The 24626-nt window shown below is 48.8% G+C and overlaps 1 protein-coding gene across 1 annotated transcript in view; it reads left to right on the forward strand.

Moving 5' to 3' along the window:
- DAPK2 (death associated protein kinase 2) overlaps positions 1 to 12075 on the forward strand; it is a 136280-nt gene extending 124205 nt beyond the window's left edge. The window contains exons 9-11 of the mRNA XM_008060716.1: positions 6887 to 6976; positions 7084 to 7167; positions 11393 to 12075. Coding sequence (XP_008058907.1) covers positions 6887 to 6976; positions 7084 to 7167; positions 11393 to 11473 — 255 coding nt within the window. The 3' untranslated portion in view covers positions 11474 to 12075. The remainder of the gene's footprint in view (positions 1 to 6886; positions 6977 to 7083; positions 7168 to 11392) is intronic.
- The last annotated feature ends 12551 nt before the right edge of the window (positions 12076 to 24626 follow it).

The following is a 24626-nucleotide window of genomic DNA, read 5'->3' on the forward strand; positions in this document are numbered from 1 at the left end:
CAGTAATTTTTTGATTTATTGTAGAGATGAGGTCTCACCAAGTTGCCCCGGCGGGTCTCGAACCCGCGGGCTCAGGCAATCCACTCACCTCAGTCTCCCAAGGCGCGGGATTACAGGCTGAGCCACTGAGCCCGGCTGTGAACGATTTTTAATTCACCAGACTGGCGAAACGTTGTCTCTACAATAAATCAAAAACTAGCTGGGCGTGGTAGCGCACACCTTTAGTTCCGGCTACTGGGAAGACTGAAGCAGAAGGATCACCAGAGCCCAGCATGTCGAGACTGCGGTGGCCGGGAGCATGCCACTGCACTCCAGTCTGTGTGACAGAGTGAGACTCCCACTCAAAAAAAAGCAGACTGTGAATCAGGGGTCGGCTTCTGTGCTCTGTTTAAACACCATCCTGGGCTGTTTGGGAGGGGAAGGTGAGAGCAATGACATCTCACATAACAATTCCCAAGGAGCTGGAGTCTTAGCCCTAAGGGAAGGCAGAATCCTGTCTCTGCCCTGAGGCGGATACTCATAGTTTAGGATTGCCCCACTTTGTATCAGAAAGGGTGATTCTGCAGATGGAGGAGGCTGGCAGGGAAGGAAGGGAGCAGAGGAATGATGACAGGAAAAGCCAGAGTGCCCTCTGTGAGCCCCTCCCCTACCCCTGGTAACACAGGTGGTATCTCCCCACCTCTTCACCTCAGCTGTGTTGGAGACAATGTATCCAACCATCACAGCCGACCTTCTGTGAGGAACTGAATGCCTTTTCTCCTTTGTCTGTAAAATTCTTGGCCTGTGGAGAAGATTCCTTGCCCTGGAGAAGAGACCCAGCAGTGGGCATATTCAAGTTGCAGAAGGTTCCAGTTCAATTGAACAAATACCGATTGTGCTCTGGCTCTGGGGGAAGGTGGCAGATGAGGGAGTACAAGACAACCTCAAATAAAAGACTGAGTGTCTGGGACAGATGGGGACCTGGCAAACTGAGAGATGGGAACTGCTTTGGTAAGGGATAAAATAGAGGTAACCCATAGTCTAGAAAACAAGAGAGATGGGAATTCTGATTGCAAAGGGTGACAGGGGCAGCAGGGAACAGAGGCCTTCCCAGGGATGATATCCCCTATCACTGACCCTCCCCCTCCTCCAAGCTGTATCCCTACTGTTAGGGCGCAGGACCTCTGGAATGTTAGGTGGGGACTGCTGGGGGTGTGGGGTGTCCCTGGTGTGCCATCCAATGCCACATGAAAGATGCAAAGAATTGCACAGAAGTTAGATCAGAAAATACAGTTTATTAGAAAGCAAATTAGAAGGCCAGGTGCAGTGGCTTATGCCTATAAACCCAGCACTTTGGGGTTTTTTTGTTTGGTTGTTTTTTTTTTTTGTTTGTTTGTTTTTTGAGTTGGAGTCTCACTCTGTCACCCAGACTGGAGTGCAGTGGCCGCTCCCAGCCACCGCAGCCTCAACCTTCTGGGCTCCGGCAATCTTCCGCCTCAGCCTTCCGAGTAGCTGGAACTACAGACGTGCGCTACCACGCCCGGCTAATTTTTTCATTTATTGTAGAAATGAGGTCTTGCCAAGTTGCCCAGGCGGGTCTTGAATCCGCGGGCTCAGGCAATCCATTCGCCTCAGCCTCCCAAAGGCGTGGGATTACAGGCTGAGCCACCGAGCCCAGCGACCAGTCCTCTTTTATTCATCTTCCCCATTACTTTTTTTCTGGAGTATTTTAAGGCAAACTTCAGGCATATTTAACTAATATATTCTACAGAATGAATCTCTAATAAAGACTTTCTTTTTAGTAACCCCCATGCCATTATCACTGCTGACAAAATCAGCGGTGATCCCCCTCCTCTCATCTGGATACCATTCCATACTCACAAAGTGGAGTCTCACTGTGTTGCCCAGGCTGGAGTGCAGAGACACTCTCACGGCCACCACAGCCTCAATCTGCTGGGCTCAGGGGGTTGTTCTGCCTTAGCCTTCCAAGTAGCTGGGACTACAGGTGCGCGCTACCATACCCTACTATTTTTAAAATGTTTATTTTGATTATTTATGTATTTATTTATTTCTGATCCAAACACAGTCGACACATGGCATTTGGTTTCTATGTCTCTCAAATCTCTTGAGTTTTGTAATAGTACAGGAAGAAGAACTTTCGAAGATTTTCCTGAGGACAGAAAACTGAAAGTCCCAGAGAAAAGGATGAAAAGACTGAGTATATCCATGTTGAGACTTAACTCAGAAAAGCGAGACCAGGCCAAACAAGGGAAGGGACCCTTCTAGCTCCTTCCATGAGCTTGTTCACTGTAGGAGACAACCGGTAGGTCCACAGCCTTTCTGCAGCCCCACCACCCATTTATGGGTGGCAGAGACTTGGCACCATCTTGACTCATGGGCTCCTTTCCTGGGAAAACAGGTGGGTGATGCCAGTCGAGCTTAGGCTCCAGCCAGCACAGGTTTGAGGTGGAGGGGTCACCACTGAGGGAGAGGAAGGGCCAGTGTGACAGTCCAGGGCAGGAAGGGAAGTAGGTATGAGGGTGTCCTGCCCCTGGCTTCCATTGGAGTATGGGACAAGAGAGATAGCACAGATAGAGGTTGGAGAAGTTGTAGTCTGCTTGCAGTTTCCACAGGAGGCCTAATATTTAGAGAGAATCGCCAGGGACATCTCTTTTGTAAAGCCAGGCCTCCTTTGTCCTGCCTTAGTGATGGCTACTGCTTCCTCTTCCTGCTGTGTATCCTGACTAGCACACCCCGGAGACTTTTTTCAAAGGCATTTGCATCTGCATAAACAAAACATGAGCAGCCACAGCTTACTGTCTTCTTGCCTCCCTTTCTGACATTTTTCCAAGACACCAAACATACTCTTAGGAGCCTGGTCAGAATTGCCCAAGGCTCCCTGGTATTAGCAATGGGCCACAAGGCCAGGAGGCAGGCACTGTCTGCAGAGAGGGATGGGTGGGGGAAGGCAAAACATAGTTCCATGTCCCCCTCACATCCCCGATTTAATCAAAGATGTTTTTGTGCAACATTCCTTCTGAGAACAGATTTCACTGCAGAATTTGCATCTCTCTGACTTTCAAGGCTGAGATGACAGCATTCGCATTTGGTGGGCCTCTTAGCAACCGGAGAGGACCATTGATTAGGAAAGGCCAGCCTGGAAGATTTATAGCCTTGTGGCCTCCTCCTCAGGGTTCATGCTGTTGTATGTCGCATATAAACAGGGACTTAGAAGGAATTTACATCATCTTCCATTGATAGCCTCTGGCAATGGCCTCACCTAACATTTGGAGGGGGAAGTCTTTGCTCAGTTGCAGGCACTGCTGGGTCAGGAGGAGGCTGGGATTCTCATTATTGAGATTCCGCTTGCCTGCATGTTGACCTTCTAGCCATGGATTCAGCCATTTCTTTCCTGGACGAGGATACCAGTCAGCAAGTGGACAAGAAGAGTTCCCTTCTCCCTCGCAGAGTCTACTGATTCTACCTCATCAAATTCTCCAAGTGCCCCTTTAAGGGTTAGGCCCAAAGGTCATTCCGGCCTGAGGGAGTTGCAAACGTTAGTGAAGTTAGAGGTAGACATGCTTTCTGGGTTGGGGAGGGCACTGATCACCTTAGGAAGGAGATACTAGGTACTGAGAGGGGCAAGGGAGAGGGGACTAACAAAAATCATCCACGAGGAGGTTCACATTCTCCTATTCAACCAACCACAGATGGAAATTATTCAAAAATAAATAACAAAAAACAGCACAACAATAAAGAGCATACAAATAAAACAACATAGTATGACAACTATTGGCATAACATTTACATTGTGTTAGGTATTATAAGTAATCTAGAGATGATTTAAAGTGTTCTGGAAAAAACTCAAAACAAATGAATAAAGTGTTTGGGAGGGTGTGCGTAGGTTATGTGCAAACACTACACTATTGTATGTACGGGACTTGAGCATCCGTGAATTTTGGTATCTGTGAATTTTGGCCCCTGTCATATTCCTGGAGCAATCAATCCCCCATGGATACTGAGGAGTCAATACAAATAAATACAGGCTACAATGTCAGGTAGTGACCCATGCAGTGAGGGAGTAGGGCACGGGCATCGGGAGTCACGGAGGGTGGTTGAGGTGTTACTTGATGCAGGGTGGTCAAAGAAGGCCTCCCTGAGGAGGTGACATTTGAGCAAAGACCTGAACAAAAGAGGGAACATCTGAGGGAGCAAGGGCAAGGACCTTGAGACCTCGAGTTCAGAGAGCAGCGAGTGGACACGTGTGGGTGGAAGCCAGATGGACAGGAAGGCGAGAGGTGGGGCATCGGTCTGGAGGAGGCACGGGGTGTGTGAAGAGCGCTGGGAAGGCTTGGAGAAGAGGAGAAGTCAGGTCCCACCCAGTGGGAGAAGTCACACCCAGTGGCACGGGGTGTGTGGAGAGCGCTGGGAAGGCTTGGAAAAGAGGAGAAGTCAGGTCCCACCCAGTGGGAGAAGTCACACCCAGTGGAACGGGGTGTGTGGAGAGCGCTGGGGAGGCTTGGAGAAGAGGAGAAGTCAGGTCCCACCCAGTGGGAGAAGTCACACCCAGTGGCACGGGGTGTGTGGAGAGCGCTGGGGAGGCTTGGAGAAGAGGAGAAGTCAGGTCCCCAGCGATCGGTGGCCACCTGCCTACTTTGCTTCCCTTCCAGGTGGAACTAGACCCAGGACTGGGCTAGTAGCTGTGGGGGTGGGGGGTGGGGACAGGCAGTTAAGGACAGGGTCCCAGGCGTTGGGCATGGCCTGATGATCCCTGGGTAGGCTCGTCCTTGTCTCTTCCTTCTCCCTGCATCTCTCCTTTCCCTCCTCTCTGTCCTTCTGCACTCTTTGGCCCAAATCCCTGTTGTTTTGGTTTGGGAGGGTGACTAGCCCAACAGCCTCATCTCCCATTCACTTCCAGGTTGTGTGCACTCCACTCCTTTGCTCCCTGACCGCCTGTGCATCTCCGTGACTCCCAGTGGGGGTGAGCAGGTCTCAGCTTCTGGGGTCTTGTTCCAATTTGTCTCTTCAACAGCTGAGGGAAACGATTTAAGATTTAACCATAGGACAACTGAGCATCCTTTGTTGCTTCTGGCTGGGGAGGAGAACAGGGCTAGAGGCATTGACACAGACATGAAGAAAGTCTGTGCCCTTGAGCTGTTTTCCAGGAGTGAAATGATGTTTTCCAAGAGCACACGTGTCGGGGAGGGAGATGTTCTCTGGAAGTTGTTTTGGAGGCGGTCACACTTGAATTAGGCCTTGAGACACTTGGAGGCCTTCCGGGGAGATGGGTTGGGATGGCCATGGAAGGGCTGCCAGAGATGCCAGCTCCAGAACTGCATGGCCAGCAGTGTGTACTGCCTTCTTCTGGCTCCTGCTGCCAAGATGAGGAAGAAACGGGAGTGGAGATGTGCTCCCAATGAGATTAGGAGGCAAGACCAGCACTCAGGACTCACGAGGACCCACTCAGCCTTCACTCAGGGGCCCAGTGAGGCACTGCGGCAAGAAAACCACAGAACCGAGAGGAAAATGGAGCTGCCGGGGCTTTGTGGGTCATGCTGAGCAGTTCATCTTCCCAAGGTCGCGGGAGACTTTGAGAATCAATAGAAACTATTGACTATAGAAACTATTGACTTTCCTCAGAAAAAATGTTTGAACAAACACAGTAATTTTTTATTGAAATAATAATTTACATACCATAAAATTTACCACTTTAAAATGTACAATTCCTGTGTATTCACAAATTGTGCAACCATCATCACTTTCTAACTATCTAACTCCAGAAAATTTTCATTACCTCAGAAGAAACCGCATACCCTTTCATGGTCATTTCCGATTCTCCCCTTTTTCTGGTTCCTGGCAACAACTAACCTACTTTGTTTCCATGGATTTGCCTCTTCTGGACATTTTATATAAAGGGAACCATACAAGATATGGGTCTTTGCATCTGGCTTCTTTCATGTTATAAAATGTGCCAGGGCCCCAGTTGTTTTTATAAATAATATTCCTGAACAATACTTCATTGTAGGGAGATAGCACACTTTGTTCATCCATTTATCAGTTGCACATTTGGGTTGTTCCCACTTTTTGGTTATTATGAATAATGCTGCTATGAACATTCACTTACAAATTTACACACTAAAATTTGCAAACCATTTCAGGAAATTCCCCAAGTCCCTGAAACCTAGCTCTTGGTTTAGGGCAGCCTTGTTTTGCAAAAGGGGGAAATTCAAAAGGGAATGGAGAAGGCAGGAAGGCAGACAATAATTCGTTGCTATTTATTGAGTCGTACTGGATTAAGCACTTTATTTACCCCCAGTCACTTCATTCTTAACAACCCCGTGACATGATATTATTATCCTCAGATTACATATGAGAAAACTGAGCTCAGAGAAGCCATGCTAGGTTTCTTGGAGAAGTCAAGATTTAAGCTGAGCTTTGACTGCCAGACTGTGAAAGGCAGTGATACATCCTGTCTCCTGATCTTTCTCAAAGCCTCTGTTTCCTTCCATTTATTTTTTGAATGGGATATTAATGCCCTGCCTGCCAACAAGACATCCATTTTGCGAAGCCCAGTGCACAGGGGGCATCCCTGACTGCTGGAAAATGACCCTCTCCCCAAAGCAATGTGTGCTTGAGGCTCCTGCCTCCTGCTTTCCCCTCGGCAGCCTCCGAGCTTCCAACCTGGCCTGCATGTATGTCCAGCTGTGGTCACCATAGCTCAGGGCATCTCCTGAACAGCTGGTACCTCCACCACTGTCGCCCTCACTGTGAGGCTCCACTGCAGGCCCCGCCCAGCGGCGAGGAGCCAGGGTCAGGCCAAGACCCGCGGGCACGTGATGGGGATCTGCGGGAGAGGGTGGCCGCTGTGTGAAGCCCAGTGACAGCTGCCACACTGTTTGTCTCTCAGCCGTCGAACAGCCAGCAAGCCATGGTGCGCAGGGAGTCCGTGGTCAATCTGGAGAACTTCAAGAAGCAGTATGTCCGCAGACGGTGGAAGGTATGTCCGGTGTGGGGCGGGGGGACAGGGACCCTGGGTGGGGTCCCGGCTCTCTCTGGGATCCCCTGCCCATCCTCACCGTCGTTCCTTTTCTCTGGCCCCCTCAGCTGTCCTTCAGCATCGTGTCCTTGTGCAACCATCTCACCCGCTCGCTGATGAGGAAGGTGCATCTGAGGCCAGACCAGGACCTGGTAGGTAAACGCAATGTCCTCTTTTGGGGCAGAATTCTGGGGTGGCGTGGGGCTCCAGGGTCAGGGAGCCTCCCTTTGCCCCAGGCAGGTGGGCAGTCACCATTTCCAGCCAGTTGTGCTGGTCCTGTCCTCCTCAACCCTGCAGGCTGAAGTGTGATCTTCAGAGGCATGTTCTGAGGACCTCAGGATGGGGCTGGGAGGGGAGCCCGATGCGGCAGCACAAGCCCCTAGAGGGCAGATGAACTCTCCTGCCGCCCACCCCTCCAGACTCTCCCTGAGGACTGGCAGCCCCTGGGGACCATGGGGACCATGGGGACCCTGGAGAAGGAGACCACAGACAACCCCGAATTTGTTTCTGACAATCCAGAAATCTGCTTTAGAATGGGAGCATGCCAGGTACAGTGGCTCACGCCTGTCATCCAACCTTTGGGAGGCGAAGGTGAGAGGATTGCCTGAGCTCAGGGGTTCGAGGCCAGTCTGGGCAACTTGGCGAGACCTCATCTCTACAATAAATCAAAAAATAAGCTGGGCATGGTGGTGCATACCTGTAGTTCCAGCTACTTTTTTTTTCTCTTCTTTTTTTTTTTTAGTTGGTGTCTCAGTCTGTCGCCCAGACTGGAGTGCAGTGGCTGCTTCTGGCCACCGCAGCCTCGACCTCCTGGGCTCCGGCGATCCTTCCCCCTCAGCCTTCCAAGTAGCTGGAACTACAGGCATGCACCACCATGCCTGGCTAATTTTTGATTTATTGTAGACATGAGGTCTTGCCAAGTTGCCCAGGCGAGTCTGGAACCTGTGGGCTCAGGCAGTCCACTCACCTCAGCCTCCCAAAGCGTGGGATTACAGGCTGAGCCACCGAGCCCGGCTAGTTCCAGCTACTTGAAAGGCTGAGGCAGAAGGATCACATGAGTCCAGGAGGTTGAGGCTGCAGTGGTGTGATTGTGCCACTGCACTCCAGCCTGGGCGAGACAGTGAGACTCCAACTCAAAAAAAAAAAAGAATGGAAACTTTACATTGTTTTTTCAATGTTTCCACTTCTGTTTTGCTTTATAATATTTTACCATTATTACCATTATAAGTAGTAATTTTTAGATGATATCATATACTTGATTGAATTTTTTGCAGTTTTATGGACACCTAAAATGAAAGGCTAATAACAGAATATACTGGTAGAGAGTGTGGCCTCTGGAAGCAGACTGCCAGGATTCAAACCTGCCACTTTCTAGCTGTGTGACCTCAAGGAAATTACTTAACCTCTCTAAGCTAAAATGTCATCATTTGTAAAATAGGGTTAGTAGTAGTTCTTGAGGATTAAATGATAATGTACTCTTAAAGCCTAGCATGCAAGTGCTCAATAAGTGTTAGCAGCTGTTATTGCTTGAAATCTTCCTTTAGGCCAGGTATGGTGGCTCACGCCTGTAATCGTAGCACTTTGGGAGACTGAGGCAAGAGGATTGCTTGAGCCCAGGAGTTCAAGATTAGCTTAAGAAACAGCAAGACCTCATCTCTACCAAAAAAAAAAAAAAAAAATTGTCCAGGCATGGCAGTGCACACCTGTAGTCCCAGCTATCTAGGAGGCTGATCACCTGAGCCCAGGAGGTTAAGGATGTGATGAGCCATGATCCTGTCACTGCACTCTAGCCTGGTGACAGAGTGAGACCTCGACTAAAAAAAAAAAAAAAAACAAAAACCCTAAAATCTTCCTGTAGACTTTAAAATGCAATGCCGGTGTTAGTATTTCAGTTGGTAGGGGGTTCCCTGGAAAGCTCCTCCCCTGCTACCGAGTGTGGTAAAGGGGGCAAAGAAGTGACTTGAATGGCACAGGTCAGAAAATGAGGTGACTCCCTGCTCATGAGATGGCTAGAAGGAGGCTGCCTGAGATGATGGTCAGTCCTGAGAGGCCTCAGGGTGCACAACAGAAACCCACACAGGCCTGCTCCTCCCACCCAGCATAGCCTGGGGTCATCTTTCTTCAGCTGGGGCTCTTGTTTATTCCTGCTCTTGCCAGGACTTGAGGATTTATGGCTCCAGAGGCCCCACACAACAATGCGACTTTGGCCAAGTCCTGTGCCTTCTCTGGCCACTCTCCTCATCTGCTATAATGGGGCCTGGACCTCTCTTCCTCTGAGAATCCCTGATAATGACAGGAGGACTTGACCCAGCTTATTTTTTTACTGTTTGACTCTGACTCATGCTGAAAAGTTCCAATTCAGCAGAACTGGAGTTATGTTTATTGTTATAGCCAGACTTGGCCTAGGATGTATTTGGTTAAAATTGATCTTGACCTTGGGTTTCCAGCTGGCTCAAGCCAGGGGAAAGAGAGGAGGCCCTGGGAGGACGAATGGCAGAGAGTGGGCATGCCTTTCAGGCTGAGCCCTGGCCTCCTTGAATGCAGGCCATGGGGAGGAGGGACCAGGGAGTCATCGAAAAGAATGTGAGCCAGGCTCCGCGGCTCAGCCTGTAATCCTGCACTTTGGGAGGCTGAGGTGAGTGGACGCCTGAGCCTGCGGGCTTGAGACCCGCCTGGGCAACTTGGCAAGACCTCATCTCTACAGTAAATCAAAAAATAAGCCAGGCGTGGTAGCACGCACCTGTAGTTCCAGCTACTTGGAAGGCTGAGGCAGAAGGATTGCCAGAGCCCAGCGGGTCGAGGCTGTGGTGGCCGGGAGCGGCCACTGCACTCCAGTCTGGGCGAAAGAGTGAATCTCCAACTCAAAAAAAAAAAAAAAGAAAAGAATGTGAATTTCTTTCCTAACTTTGATCCTTGTGCAAACATTTTTAAATAGTCCTCTTTTTACTCAAGCACTTGGCAAGCACCATCAGCTCAATGATTCAGCCTAGAAGTAAAAAAGGACTGGGCCCCAGACATCTGTTATATAGTTTTACTAAAGAGACTTTCCTTTAAAAAAAAGAAAAAAGAAGGCCGGGCTCGGTGGCTCAACCTGTAATCCCGCGCCTTGGGAGGCCGAGGTGAGTGAATTGCCTGAGCCCGTGGGTTCGCGACCCACCTGGGAAGTGAGACCTCATCTCTACCATAAATAAAAAAATCAGCCGGGCGTGGCAGCGCGCGCCTGTAATTCCGGCTACTCGGAAGGCTGAGGCGGAAGGATCGCGGAGCCCAGCAGGTCGAGGCTGTGGTGGCCAGGAGCGGCCGCTGCACTCCAGTCTGGGCGACCGAGTGAGCCTCCAACTCAAAAAAGAAAAAAGAAAAAAGAAAAAAATTGCTGGGCATGGTGGCTTATGTCTGTAATTTCAGCAATTTGGAAGGCTGAGGCAAGAGGGTTGCTTGAGCCCATGAGTTCAGGATCAGCCTGGGCAACCTAGTAAGACCTCGTCTCTACAAAAAATTTTTTTAAATTAGCCGGGCATGGTGGCACGCACCTGTAGTCCCAACTACTTGGGAGGCTGAGAGGGAAGGATCACTTGGAGGTCAAGGCTGCGGTGAGCTATGATTATGCCACTGCACTGTAGTCTGGATAACAGAGTGAGATTCTGACTCCAAAAAAAAAAAGAGCAATGATATGTCCTTTTGTTTAGGAAGCTTTAGAATTGAACCTCTGACAATTTTAAATCTTTCCAAATGAATACTTCTTTAAAGAATTTAAATAACTAAGTTAGATTGTTATGATGTGAGTGAAAAGATAGTATGACCTCCAGATGGCTGTCTCAGCTCTGGTTTAGCCATGTGGGAGCTGACAGACAGTACTTTTATACTCTTTTCGTCTTTCATAAAGATGGAGTCGTTTTTCTGGAAAAAACTGCAGGGCCAGTCTTGCTAAAGGTGCTGCATAACTGCATCAGAGCAGGAGGGGTGTGGTGTGTTGGCTTTCTGAGCTTAGGGAGGAGCCTGCAACTCACTCTCCCCCCATTTTCTCTAGGCTGAGCTTGGGAGACCTGTCAGTCACAGACCACCTATCCAAGTGAGCTTGATTAGGCCTCAGCCACAGAGCACCAGCTGTAACTTTCATTTTCACGGGTTGGCCTCTCCTGATGCTGGGTTTCCCTTAGATGCTTTCTCTTCTCCCGGGAGGAAGGCCTCAAGGTCTGGCCTCATTTCAGGCCCCCCTACCCCTGCAACATTGGTCTCTGGATGGAGCAGCAGGCTTCGCTTCAAAACTCGCCCTCTGGCTCACCAGCCCCTGGCCTAGGTGAATCAGCCCGGATTGCCAGCACGACCCTTCCGGTATCTCATGACCCTCTTGCCTTAGGCCTCTTTTTCTACCCCCAGAGGAACTGTGAGAGTGACACCGAGGACGACGTCGCCAAGAGGAAAGCCCTCCACCCCCGGAGGAGGAGCAGCACTTCTTAACTGGCCACTGGCTGTGGCCACTAAGGAGGTCCAGCCCAGCAGAGCTTCCTTCCACACAGACTCTGGGACCTGGCTTGTCACCAGCACCTGGGGGTTCTGCGTCCCTGAGCACTTTGCAAGAGAGGTGGACTGCAGGCTTCCAGAGACTACAGGCGAGCCAGGAGGCCCTGGGATCTGTGGCTGCCTCCCATGGAGGTGGCACCGCCATTCCCCAAGCTCTTTATTCTCCGTAAAACGGGCTTTCATCTGTCTGCCGACCTCAGAACCTGGGGTGGGGGGTGTGGACCCAGGAAAACAATGTAAAGGAACCCATCATCATCACGGGGTGAAAGTCATCCTCAGGAAGCTTTCCTCACAAGGTGAGGGAGCTCAGAATCAGCCTGGTCAAAAATGACACCAGGAAGACTGAGCCCTCCTTCATGGGAATAGGGTGAGGGAGGAAAATGAACCTTGGGTGTGAGGGGACCAGTCCTGAGTCCTCCCAGAACCCACAGGAGTCAGGACATCAGGCTGACCAACATGTCAGACCTTCTGAAGCAGCCCATTGGCAGCCCACAAGGTCGTAATGTTTTTCGTTTTTATTAAACTTCTGGCTTACCTAATGCTTGGCTTCTTTTAGGGTTATCCCCACCTGATTTCCTTTTGCCCAGGTGCCTATGACTCTGGGGAACACCCAGCTTGGGATGCCAGGTGGACAGAAGCCCCAAAGGTCCTAATGAACCATCCCCTCTGGCCTGCAGGGGGCCTGCCTTCTAGATGCTTCCCTAAAGGGAAGGTGTCCAGCCAAGAAAATTCACCCAGAGACCGACATATAATACCTGGCTCCCTCTACTCCCACTGCCATCGTTGCTGCTGTTAGGGGCTGAGTTTTATCTCCCCAAAACTCATATGTTGAAGTTCTAACCCTCAGTGCCACTGAATGTCACTGTATTTGTAGATAGGGCCTTTACCGAGGAAATTAAGGCCAGGTGTGGTGGCTTATACCTGTAATCTCAGCACGTCAGGAGCCGGAGGCAAGGGGATCTCTTAAGTCCAGGAGTTTGAAATCAATCTGGACAATATAGTGAGACTTTGTCTCTACCAAAATTTTAAAAAATAATTGGGTGGGTGCCGTGGCTCACTCCTGTAATCCCAGCACTTTGGGACACGGAGGCAAGAGGATTGCCTGAGTCCAGGGGTTCGAGACCAGTCTGGGCAACTTGGCAAGACCTCATCTCTACAAGCCAGACTTGGTGGCATGCACCTATGGTCCCAGCTACTTGGAAGGCTGAGGTGGAAGGATTGCCTGAGCCTAGCAAGTCAAGGCTGTGGTGGTCGTGAGTGTGTCACTGCACTCCAGCCTGGGTGACAGAGTGAGACTCCAACTCAAAAAAATAAAATAAAATAAAAAATTAGCCAGGCATAGTGGTACATACCTGTAGTCCCAGGTACTCAGGAGGCTGAGGTGGGAGGATTGCTGGAGCCCAGGAGTTTGAGGCTGCAGTGAGCTACGATGGCACTGCTACACTCCAGCCTGAGCAACAAAGCAAGACCTTGTCTCTAAAATAAAAGAATAAAGAGGCACTCAAAATGAGCTCAGGGTGGACCCTAATGCAATATGACCAGTGTCCTTATAAGAAGGGGAGATTAGGACACAGAAAAGACCATGTGAAGACACAGGGCCACCTGCAAGCTAAGAAGAGAGGCCTCTGAAGAAACCAGCCCTGCTGACACCTCCGAAATAGTAAGATACATTTCTGATATGTAAGCCACCTAGTCGGTGGTACTTGGTGATGGCAGTCCTGGCAAATGACACACCTGCCAACTACAGCCACCGTGGGAGCAGGGGAATTCTTAACGAGGCAGACAGAGAAGAGCAAAGAAGGACCTTCGGGGAGAAAGGAGAGGAAAAAGAGGAGGTGGGCCACCTGGACCCAGGGTCACGATGGCAAGGGAACCTCAACAACATAGAAATCTGGGCTCCACTTTGCAGGCCAAAAGAGTGGTGTTCCCGACCAGAGCTCAAGAGAAGACCGGTGGGCATCAGAAATGAGTTAGGGTGAGGCTAGGAGGCTGGGAATGTGCATGGGAAGAGGCGGAAGGAAGGGAGAGGAGGTCTGAAAGGTCTGTGGTTCCTGAGCCAAGGAAGGGAGCCAGGAAGGAGGGGAAAATAAGGGTAGAATGGACAGGCGCAGTGGGGGTAGGGGGGAAGGGAGACGCCCATTCCCTTTGTCAGCCACGAGTGGATGGATCCAGAGCCAAAGGGCCCCTCAGGAACAGATCGGCAATCCTGCTTCAGAAAGCGTCCAGCCAGAAACAGCACAAGGCTGCAAGCTTGTTGCAGAAAGCTTTGAGGTTGACCTGTACTTTTGGGCCTCCCCAGCTTTCTGTGCCTGTGAGGGGCTCTTTGCTGTGGCTGGTCACGTCCACCAGCAGGGAATGTTCCGGAGGGGGGCTCACTGGGAGCTCCTAGGAAGTCAAGTGTGGTGGGGAGAGGGGCTACCCTCCCACTAGGAAAGAGAGCGGTGAAGGTCTTTGACAAACCCTGTCTTGAGTTTCCGATCATGGTCATGGGGCTAGCCTTTATAGCTCATCTAGCCCAACCGCTTGCGTTTCACTGGAGAGGAAATGGAAGGCCAGAGAGAAGAAGTGACTAATTCTGCTTCACATAGCAAGTTTGTGAAAATATCTGATGAAAACCCAGACTTCCTGACTCCTAGGACAGTGCTCATTTCTTCAGCGTGATAAAATGTGGCGGACCTTTCAGAAAATGTTAGACCATTACGTTGGTCTCATTTTCAACAAACTCTCATCTCTCCTTTGCTGTTGCCAGCCTTGTCTTCCATTCTCAGAAATGGAAGAAATTGTCACACTTGCTTCTGCCCATCTTTGTACAGCAAGGGACACTGGCCCTGGGTGGGGCATCTCAGCTGCCAATTCCCACAGGCTGCAAGACAGCCAGGGAACCGGTATTTACTGCGCTTCCATTGTGAGCTTGGGTAGTTCTAGATGGAACAGGTTGGAACAGAGAACAGGATAGACGTGGTCCCTGCCCTAAAGAGGTCCACATTCTGTGAGCCCCGGGAGTCCAGGACTCCATCATGCCCACACACTGCTCTTCCTGGCCTCCTTCTCACCAGATTATATCAAGCCCTGCTGACTAAGTCTTTTTAGCCCAGCTTTCTGGTGGCGGATGGCACCTGCTGGCTTTCCCAGAAGCCCTTGGGAGGCACAGGGTCAGGTGGTGGGCAGAGGGGGCCCTTTGAAGATGAACAACCTTCGGAGGGTGTCTTCGAGGCCCAGCAACCAGAAGCCAGGTGCTCATGCCACTCCCAGACAGGGCCCGAGTCCCTGTGGCCTCTGTGCCATCAGCTGCCCTTCAGGTGTGAGAATGAGGGCAGCAGCTGGCTCAAGGGGACCAGTGTATTCTGCTGGCTCTGAAGAAGGGGTGTCGACCAACTGACACTTCAAGGCTAAGAAAGACCACAGCGTGCTCGGAGGCAGATGGAACATTTCCAGGGATGAAAGGCATGCTCAGTTAAAATGCAATTCTTTAAAGAGGTCCGAGGGTGCCCTGCCCCAGAGTGCTTGCCTGTGTGTTTGCAGGATGCTGCATTAATATTTCACAAATACCCATATAAATATTTTAGTGCACTGCATTTTAATGTCAATCTCGCTGGCTTTCCTGACTCCAGACCTTGGATTGTATTTGCCTTTTCCACTCGCATGTTTATTTGCTGAAAACCTTATTTTGGAAGCAAATGAGGGCCGCACCTAAAAATCTCTATGAAAGAAAAATCAGGCGCTGTATTCCACAGATAAAGTCCTGTGTGTGATGGGAGCTAACCCAAGGACTGGCATATCACAAGGAATTGTATCTGGCAGGGGACTGTAGAGCTTTCCATCTGGTCCCCAGCTGGGGGTCATCTTGACATTGTTCAGTTCACTGCTGCTGCACCCCAAAGAATAACATCTTCCTTGGTGGTCTGCTGAGAGGATCCCTTTCTAAGCAAATCTTAAGAGGCTTAGGGATTGAGCAGTCCAAGATCTGGGAACCATGGTTAATTGACATTTCAAAAAAAGGAAACAGCTGGTGAGCGCCCATTAATAGTTTCTCTCTTGCTGTTTTCTCTCCCCCTCCACCTCTGCCCACTAGCAATCCAGAATATATAGCTGGAGTATGTATCTGAGTCATTTCTTATTGAATAAAACGTGTGTTCCCAGTTCTTAATCTAAGAAACAGTTGATTATATGATCTAGGGAGAAATGATTTTTTTTTTTCGAGTTGGAGTCTCACTCTGGCGCCCAGGCTGGAGGGCAGTGGCACGCTCCCGGCCACTGCAGCCTCGACCTGCTGGGATCTGGCGACCCTTCCGCCTCAGCCTTCCTAGTAGCTGGAACTATAGCCGCGTGCTGCAATGCCTGGCTTATTTTTTGATTTATTCTAGAGACGAGGTCTCACCAAGTTGCCCAGGCTGGTCTCAAACCCCTGAGCTCAGGCAATCCTCTCACCTCTGCCTCCCAAAGTGCTGGGATGACAGTCTGAGCCACTGCGCCCAGCCTGAGAAATGATGTTTTAAGGCTGTCCCTCCGACCCCTTCCATCCCCCCACACCGATGGACCAGCTCTCCTCCACCCCTGAGCTAGAGGAAAAGTGAAAGGAAAAAAGCTCACGATGCTTTGTAAAAACCTGCAGTGCAAAAGGAACATTCTGTGTACATTTCATTTCATCCTCTTCCTAACACCATGGGGAAATGAGAGCCCCATGAGGGATGAGGCTGAGACTCGGAGGAGTTAAGGACTGTGCCTGCAGTCACACAGCTGGAGCAATGGGACTCTGGAGCCAAGCCCAGCCCAGTTTTGCCGATCCCCAAATTTACATTTTTCTCTCCCCTTCCTGGAAAAGCACAGCGCTGAATGAAAAAATAACCCCAGAGAACCACATACAGTATGATACTCTTTTTTGAAAGTTCAAAAACCATACCAGAAGTTGCTTAGGGCTGAAGTGCCAATGTGATGAAATGGTGTTTGGAAAGCAGGGGAATGACTACACCGAAAAGTCAAGATGAAGCTTCCTTCTGGTCAGCTGAGCTGGGGAGGGGCATACAGGTGGGCGCCACTCCGTGGGCTGTGTTCTAGCCGACACTAAATTCACGGTGGGCTCGTGCAAGTTCAGGTTATTATAATGCTTTCTGACTTACATATTAGTTACCTACACTTTTTGCATGTATCAAATGTTACATTAAAATAATAAAGGGAGAAAGTGAGGTTAAAAAAAAGTCAACCCTAATGGTTGTCAGTTGGTCAGTTGCCACAGTGGCCTCTGGGGGGTCCAAGACATGGCAGCCACATAGGGACCATCCCTGAATGTGCTTATTTTCTTAGGACTCAGTGGTGTCTTTGTATCTGTCTGTTGTCATCCCAGTCAGAGGTCGTCATGCCACACTGAAAATACCTGGGCTGGGATCTTATTCCCGTTTTCCAGAGAAGGGATAGAAACTATCCTCTGACATGCTCTACCTTTGGAGTTTTCCTAAGGACGTGGGTCTGAGGATGACTTTCAAGGCTAACTAGGCTGAGTTTGCCAACTTGTGCTCTCTTTGGATGCAAACCCAGAGGCTAGAATAGATTTTAAAACGCCAACTAAGGCCGAGACTGGTGGCTCACACCTGTGATCACAGCACTGTGAGAGGCCAAGGTAGGAGGATTGCTTGAGGCCAGGAGTTCAAGACCAGCCTAGGCAACTTAGAGAGACTTTGACTCTACAGTAAATTAAAAAAAAAAATTAGCTGGCTGTGGTGGTGTGTGCCTATAGTATGAGCTACTTGGAAGACTGAGGCAGAAGGATATCCTCAGCCCAGGAGGTCGAGGCTGTGGTAGCCATGATCGTACTGCTGCACTTTAACCTGGGACAGAGTGGGACTCCAACTCAAAATTAATAATAATAATGAAAAGATGGCCAGGTGTGGTGGCTCATGCCTATAATCCCAGCACTTTGGGAGACTGAGGTAAGAGGATTGCCTGAGCCCACGGGTTCGAGACCAGTCTGGACAACTTGGCAAGACCTCATCTCTACAGTGAATCAAAAAATTAACTGGACGTGGTGGTGTGCTCCTGTAGTTCCAGCTACTTGGAAGGCTGAGGCAGAATTGCCTGAGCCCAACAGGTTGAGGCTGCGGTGACCGTGAGCATGCCACTGCCCTCCAGCCTGGGTGAGAGCGAGACTCCAACTCAAAAAATAAAATAAAATAAAATAAAATCATACAATATATGGCCTCTTCTTTCATCTATCATAATTTTTGGGCTGGGCACAGTGGCTCACACCTATAATCCCTGCACTTTGGGAGGCCACGGTGAGAGGTTTGCTTGAGCCCTTGGGTTCGAGACCTGCCTGGGCAACTTGGTTAGACCTCATCTCTACAATAATCAAAAAATTAGCTGGGCATGGTGGCACGTGCCTGTAGTTCCAGCTACTTAGAAGGCTGAAGCTGAAGGATTGCCTGAGCCCAGCAGTTTGAGGCTGCAGTGGCCGGGAGCATGCCAGTGCCCTCCAGCCTGGGTGACAGAGTGAGACTCCAACTCAAAAAAAAAAAAGTCAACTAGGCCATTATCCTGCTTCTTGATGGGGTTGCACTTGGGTTTGTCTCATTTTGGAATTGAGCCAGGGAGATCCTATATCTTTCCTCAAGTTCCTTTTCTGGTTCTTTCTGCTTGTTTGTTTGTTTGTTTTTGAGTTGGAGTCTTACTCCGTCACCCAGACTGGAGTGCAGTGGCCACTCCAGCCACCGCAGCCTCGACCTGCTGGGCTCCGGCTATCTTTCCGCCTCAGCCTTCCAAGTAGCTGGAACTACAGGAGCGCACTACCACACCCGGCTAATTTTTTTTTTGATTTTATGTAGAAATGAGGTCTCACCAAGTTGCCCAGGCGGGTCTCGAACCCGCGGGCTCAGGTAATCCACTCACCTCAACCTCCCAAAGTGCTGGGATTACAGGCTGAGCCACCAAGCCCCGCTCTTTTTCTGGTTCTTAATAGTCCTTAGTGTATTTCACCACTCAGAGCCAAATAAATCTTGCCACTTTTCAGCTCTTGGTCCTTGGCCTTATTATTCAACCTTTCTGAGTCTCAATTTTCTCATCTGTGAAATGGTGATAATATCAGTGTGACTTGTCACGAGTGCCTCATTGAAACCAATTTTGTAAAGGAGCTTTGTCAACTTTGAAGGACTTGGCAAACATAAGGGATTTGTTATTTACACAGTTTGATTGTACTCTGAGGCCATAGGCATAAAGAATGTAGGGAAGTTGAAACTTTCCCTCTGAAGGTTTGATAACTGATATGAGACTCCAGCGAGGGACCAGATGGTTGAAGGAATAGGGCCTTGAGGCTTTGCGGGAGGTAGTGATAAGTTAAGGGAGGAAAAGGGGAGGAACATGTGGTGAACAAAGTCTATCTCATGCAAACATAAATATTTCAGGTAATAAAAACTGTTTTGGGCCAGTGAGGGAGGACAAGGTGGGAGGATCACTTGAGCTCAGAAGTTTGAGACCAGCCTGGGCAACAGAGCAAGACCTTGTCTCTAGAAAAAATATAAAAATTAGCTAGGTATGGTGGCATGCACCTGTAGGCCCAGCTACTTGGGAAGCTGACACAGGAGGATTGCTTGAGTCCAGGAGTTGGAGGCTTCAGTGAGCTGTGATTATGTCACTGCACTCTAGCCTGGGTGACAGAGTAAGATCCTGACTAAAAAAAAATAAAATAAAAAAGAAAAAGAAAAATCATTTTGGAGCAGAATAGGCAATGTCTGGGTGTGGTGATGACTTTTAATCTCTCTGGTGATTAATCGTCCCTGGTTGTTTGATGAGATTCCTAGGGAGGAGATTCAGGACAATTACATGCCTTGTGGAAGACCTTCACTCAGTCAGGTAAGGCAGTTTCAGAGAGAGCTTCTCCCTGCACTGTGGAAAGGAAAAAGGAAGTAAGGAGGAGGAGGTCAGAGCAAGGTCTTGAGTCTCATTTCTAAGGTCTTTGAGACACACCCAGCATGCCAAAGCCCCATATTTTGGGGGTATCGCTTTCTGAACCCCAATAAGAGCAACTCTGAGAAATGTGGAAGCTATTGGAGCATGGCCAATCGTGGGCCTCAACACTGGTCACCTAGACTCTGGGTAGAGGCCTCCTGGAGGCCCGATGTACCTCATGCCTCTTCCTTTCGGACACATGTGTGATGCTGTTTCAGCGCAGACACTCACCAGTGGTTTATGAAGCACTGAGGAGAAAACATGAGCGGGTTTCCTTGTGTGGATCCTGGATGCTCACAGCTAGGGACCTCTCAGCTGGGTGTCTTCTTCTCCCACCTTCTGGCTGGCCATCTTGTCTTTGGGCCATTGCAGCCACGGCCATACTAGTTAGAGAAGCAGATAAATTGGCTTTGGCCAAAATATGGCTTTGACTGTTCCCATGCCATAGAAACTCTGCTCTGGGGAGCCTCTGGCCGCTGGATGTCAAATGCTCGTATCACCCAGGATCAAAGTCTCTTACTTGACCAACCTAGACTAACTTTCCCTCCTACGCAATGCCTCAATCCAGCCACCCTATTGCCTGATGATAATCCGGAAATGCCAGTTCATGACTGCGAAGACATGCTGGACATCTCTCAGGCCAGCTGGCCTGATCTTCAGGACACTTCCTTGAGCCAGGCTGATGCTGGCTTGTCCACAGATGGTAGCAGCCTGGTAATACAGGGAATCCACAGGGCTGGCTCAGCCGTAACCATGGCTCATGATGTAATCTGGTCACAGGCGTTGCCTCAAGATACCTCAGCTCAAAAGGCTGTTAATTGCTTTAACTCAGGTGCTACACTGGGGAACAGGGAAATGGGTAAACATCTTCACCAACAACCAGTATGCTTTTGCTACATTGTATGTGCATGTCATGATCTACAAGGAACGAGGTCTTCTTACCAGGGCAGGTAAGACTACAAAGAAGCTCTTCTCTGTACTCGATGCACCCCATAAAAGCCTGGGTTTACTCCATATGAAATCGTGTTTGGAAGACTCCCTCCTTTGTTGCCCCGATTGTAGGATCCCATTCTGGAAGAAATAACTAACCAATCTCTGTTAGGAAGATTTTCCAAGGAGGAAATCGTAGCCCTCTTAGAGACTATATGGCTACCTCTTTGGGTAGCCATCATTCATTGTAAGGGACATCAGAACTCAGATACTCCAGAAACAACTGGAAACCACCTGGCGGACCAGGTGGCTCAGGAGGCAGCAAAATTCCCAGTTGAACCCCTGGCTATCTTGCTAACTAAAACCTTTCCAGCTCCTTCTCTCCCAAAACAGCCTACTTATACCCAGGAAGAAGAACAGGCAGACCTAGTGGGAGCTTACAAAGACTCCACCGGATGGTGGATTAAGGACTCTAAAATTATCCTGCCTGAAGCCTTGGGACATACCTTGGTAAAACAACTGCATTCTACTACCCATGACTGAACTGTTAAATCATTTTTATCATATTAATGATTTAGAAAGCATAGCTGCAACGGCAGCTGCTATGTACCCGGCCTGTGCCCAAGTCAATGCAAAACAAGGGCTCAGACCCCCAGACAGTATTAGGGCTCGAGGAGCAACTCCTGAAGAAAAATGGGAAGTGGACTTCACTGAAATAAAGCCCCCTCATGCGGGGTATAACTATTTGCTAGTATTTGTAGATACTTTTTCTGGATGGGCAGAGCCTTTGCCACCAAAAATGAAACTGCACTAACGGTTACTAGGTTTTTACTAAATAAAATTATACCTAGATTTGGGCTCCCCCTTTTTATAATGGTCCTGCCTTCACCTCGTCCATAGTGCAGCTGATTAGTAAGGCACTAAACATAAACTGGAAATTGCATTGTGCTTACCGACCACAAAGGTCTGGGCAGGTAGAACGCATGAACCAAACTCTGAAATCTACTTTAACCAAATTAATAATAGAAACCGGTGAAAAATGGGTAAATCTTTTGCCTATAGCTCTTCTCCGTACTCGATGCACCCCATCTAAGTCTGGGTTTACTCCATATGAAATCATGTTTGGAAGACTCCCTCCTTTGTTGCCCCGATTGCAGGATCCCATTCTGGAAGAAATAACTAACTAATCTCCAGTCTCTACAGCAGGTCCAGGCAACTGTACACTCCAATATTCGTGCTGTTTTGCCCACTCCATCCTCCACACTTTGTCATCCATTCCAGCCTGACGACCTGCTTTTCGTCAAAAAGTTCCAGAAGGGACTGGCTCCTGCTTGGAAGGAACCATTTCTCGTCATCCTCAACACTCCAACAGCAATCAAGGTCGGTGGGATACAGATTGGATTCACCACACCTGAGTTAAAAGGGCCGGGGAAACTGACCTAACTCCATCAGTCCGTGTCATCGACTGCACTGTGGCAACAAAGGACCCCAAATATCCACTCCCTTGTTCACCAAGGGAGAAAAGCCACCATTTGGCTAACTGGACTGCAACCAAGGACTCCAAGAACCCTCTCCAGGTCACTTTTTGACATACATCTAAACCGCTAGAATCAGACTGGTTGCTGTTTCTTTTGAATGCATTGTATTCATCCTTTATCTCTTGTTTTTATAATCTCACCTGTTTCGGGTTTTGGTGTAAGACTGCTTACTGTAGTTTCTGCAGATTAGAAATGTGGCAAGCCGGGCTCGGTGGCTCAGCCTGTAATCCCACACTTTGAGGCTGAGGTGAGTGGATTGCCTGAGCCTGCGTGTTCGAGACCCACCAGGGCAACTTGGCAAGACCTCATCTCTACAATAAATGAAAAAATTAGCCAGGTGTGGTAGCACATGCCTGTAGTTCCAGCTACTTGGAAGGCTGAGGCAGAAGGATCGCCGGAGCCCAGCAGGTCGAGGCTGCGGTGGCTGGGAGCGGCCACTGCACTCCAGTCTGGGCGACAGAGTGAGACTCCAACTCAAAAAAAAAAAAAATGTGGCAAAAAGTCTCTGTTAATATTATCCTATCTCCTATGCGTAGAATGTATTATTACCCTACTATGTTATGGTGTTGCTTCTTAATTTGTTTTCCCCCTCTTGGAATGACTTACCGTACTGTTTATTCCTTCTCCCTAAGTTCTTTCACTTGGGGAAAAATCCTAGCAATTCAAAACAAGACTCACAGTTCACCTATAGTCCAGTTTACTGTAAATCTCCCAGATCTAGTACAGATAGAAAAAGAATCCTTATTTCAATTACCTGGAGTCCCTCAACGGGTGGCAGGGATTCCTATGGCAAGTAGGATACCAAACTACTATTATACTGAAACATGCACTCAGTGGGCAACTCCTAACTACATAAAAACCACAGATCTCTACCTTTGCCCTGGTAACCCCACTGATTATAGTTGTAATTGGTAGAACGAATTCTTTGGTCCAGACTGGGAGTGTGTCACCATTGCAACCTAATGACACTTCTGAAATCACTCTTTGGCCAACTCCCGGCCTGGAACGGCCTATATACATAAAGGTCACCAATCCTCTCCATTATTCTTGAACTACGGGAAAACCTGGGGTTTACAACTCTACATGAATGTGACCGGGGCGCCTTATTCACTATCCAATGGAGAACATTTGCCTACAAAACCATGGTCAAACCTATAGGGCCGTTGGCAGAGCTGAAGGATCCCTTATTCAGTTACCACTAGCCACCTCAGCCTCTGCCTTCTGCCAACTAACCCACTACCCTGGGTTCATCTCAACAGCTCCCAAGTTCGCCACGACCACTTCCAAACCTGGCTCATCAACCGCCTAGTTAAATAATATGCACCATCTGCTTAATGTTACTATGCTTCAGTTGGTCTCAGATTGCTGGCTTTGCTTAAGGCCAAAACCCCCTTACTGTGTGGTCCTATCATCAGCAATGCAGACAAAAGTAAATGCTCGCTGGAAACGGTTCACATTGCTCTAGGTGATGTAACTGGTAAAGCCTCCTGCCTCGTAACTCCAGGTTTCAATCTAACAGTTTCTCCGTTCTCTGATATTTGTAACTTATCCCTCACCCTAACCATGGTCAAATTCATGGCCTACGTGGCCCCTACCAACACCTGGTTAGCTAGTCCTACGGGCCTTACAAAATGTGCTACTACCAAAAGGTTAATTAATCAGCCTACCTTGTATATTACTGTTCATGTACTGCCTCAAGTTTATGCTTATAATGGTCCTGAAGGAACCTGAAGGAACTCTTCTGCTCAACCCTCCGGTCTTCCAATTGCTCGTTCAAAACATGCTGTTCCATTGGTAGTACCTGCCTTAGTTGGGCTAAGTATAGCAGGAACAGCTGTAATTGGCACTGCTGCCCTGGTCCGGGGAGAACTGGATTTATCTAACCTTACCTTACCTTAACTGATGGTGACCTGGGAAATCTGCAGTTCGTCATGGACCACCTCCACAACCAGGTGGAATCCTTGACTGAAGTTGTCCTTCAAAATCATAGAGGCCTAGATTTACTTTTCCTGTCCCAAGGGGAACTCTGTGTAACCCTTGGAGAAGCTTGTTGTTTTTATGCCAACAAATCAGGGGTTATTAAATATACCCTCAAAAAGGTCCAAGAAAATTTAGACAAATGACAAAAAGAAAGAGAACATAATAAGTCCTGGTTCCAAACTTTGTTTGATTGGAACCCATGGTCAACTACTTTTGTTACTAGTCTAGTTGGACCCTCATACTTCTTCTCCTCGGTCTCCTTATTGGACCCTGCGTAATTGAATTGGATTATCCATTTTGTCAAACAACAAATCAGTTCTGTGAAACTTATGTATATGAGACCCCAGTATAATAATATACTTACAACAGATGAGTCAATGTATCGACTCATGAATAACTAAAAGGAGGGAATGAAATATCTATCTGCAAAACCTATAATAGCCTGCTGAAATAGTTTGCTTGACACGAGTAAATAACTCCATTTTGTAACAGATCTTCCATCTTAGCCTAGAGATGACCCCTTTCTGTAACCTTCTCATAATCATACCGCACACCCACATTCCTGTCCCCCTTGGTGATTGGAAACTCCCTAGTTGCGTAAATTCTGTAACCATCCGTACCTCGGGGTTGGTGCCCCGGTCATAGCCATTCATTGCCAAGAAATATCAATCAAACTGTACAGCTTATGTAATGTTTACCTTTAAAAA

This window comes from Carlito syrichta, unplaced genomic scaffold (genome assembly GCF_000164805.1).
Source record: "Carlito syrichta isolate Samal-C Ts95f unplaced genomic scaffold, Tarsius_syrichta-2.0.1 Scaffold304708, whole genome shotgun sequence".
Classification (NCBI taxonomy): Eukaryota; Metazoa; Chordata; class Mammalia; order Primates; family Tarsiidae; genus Carlito; species Carlito syrichta.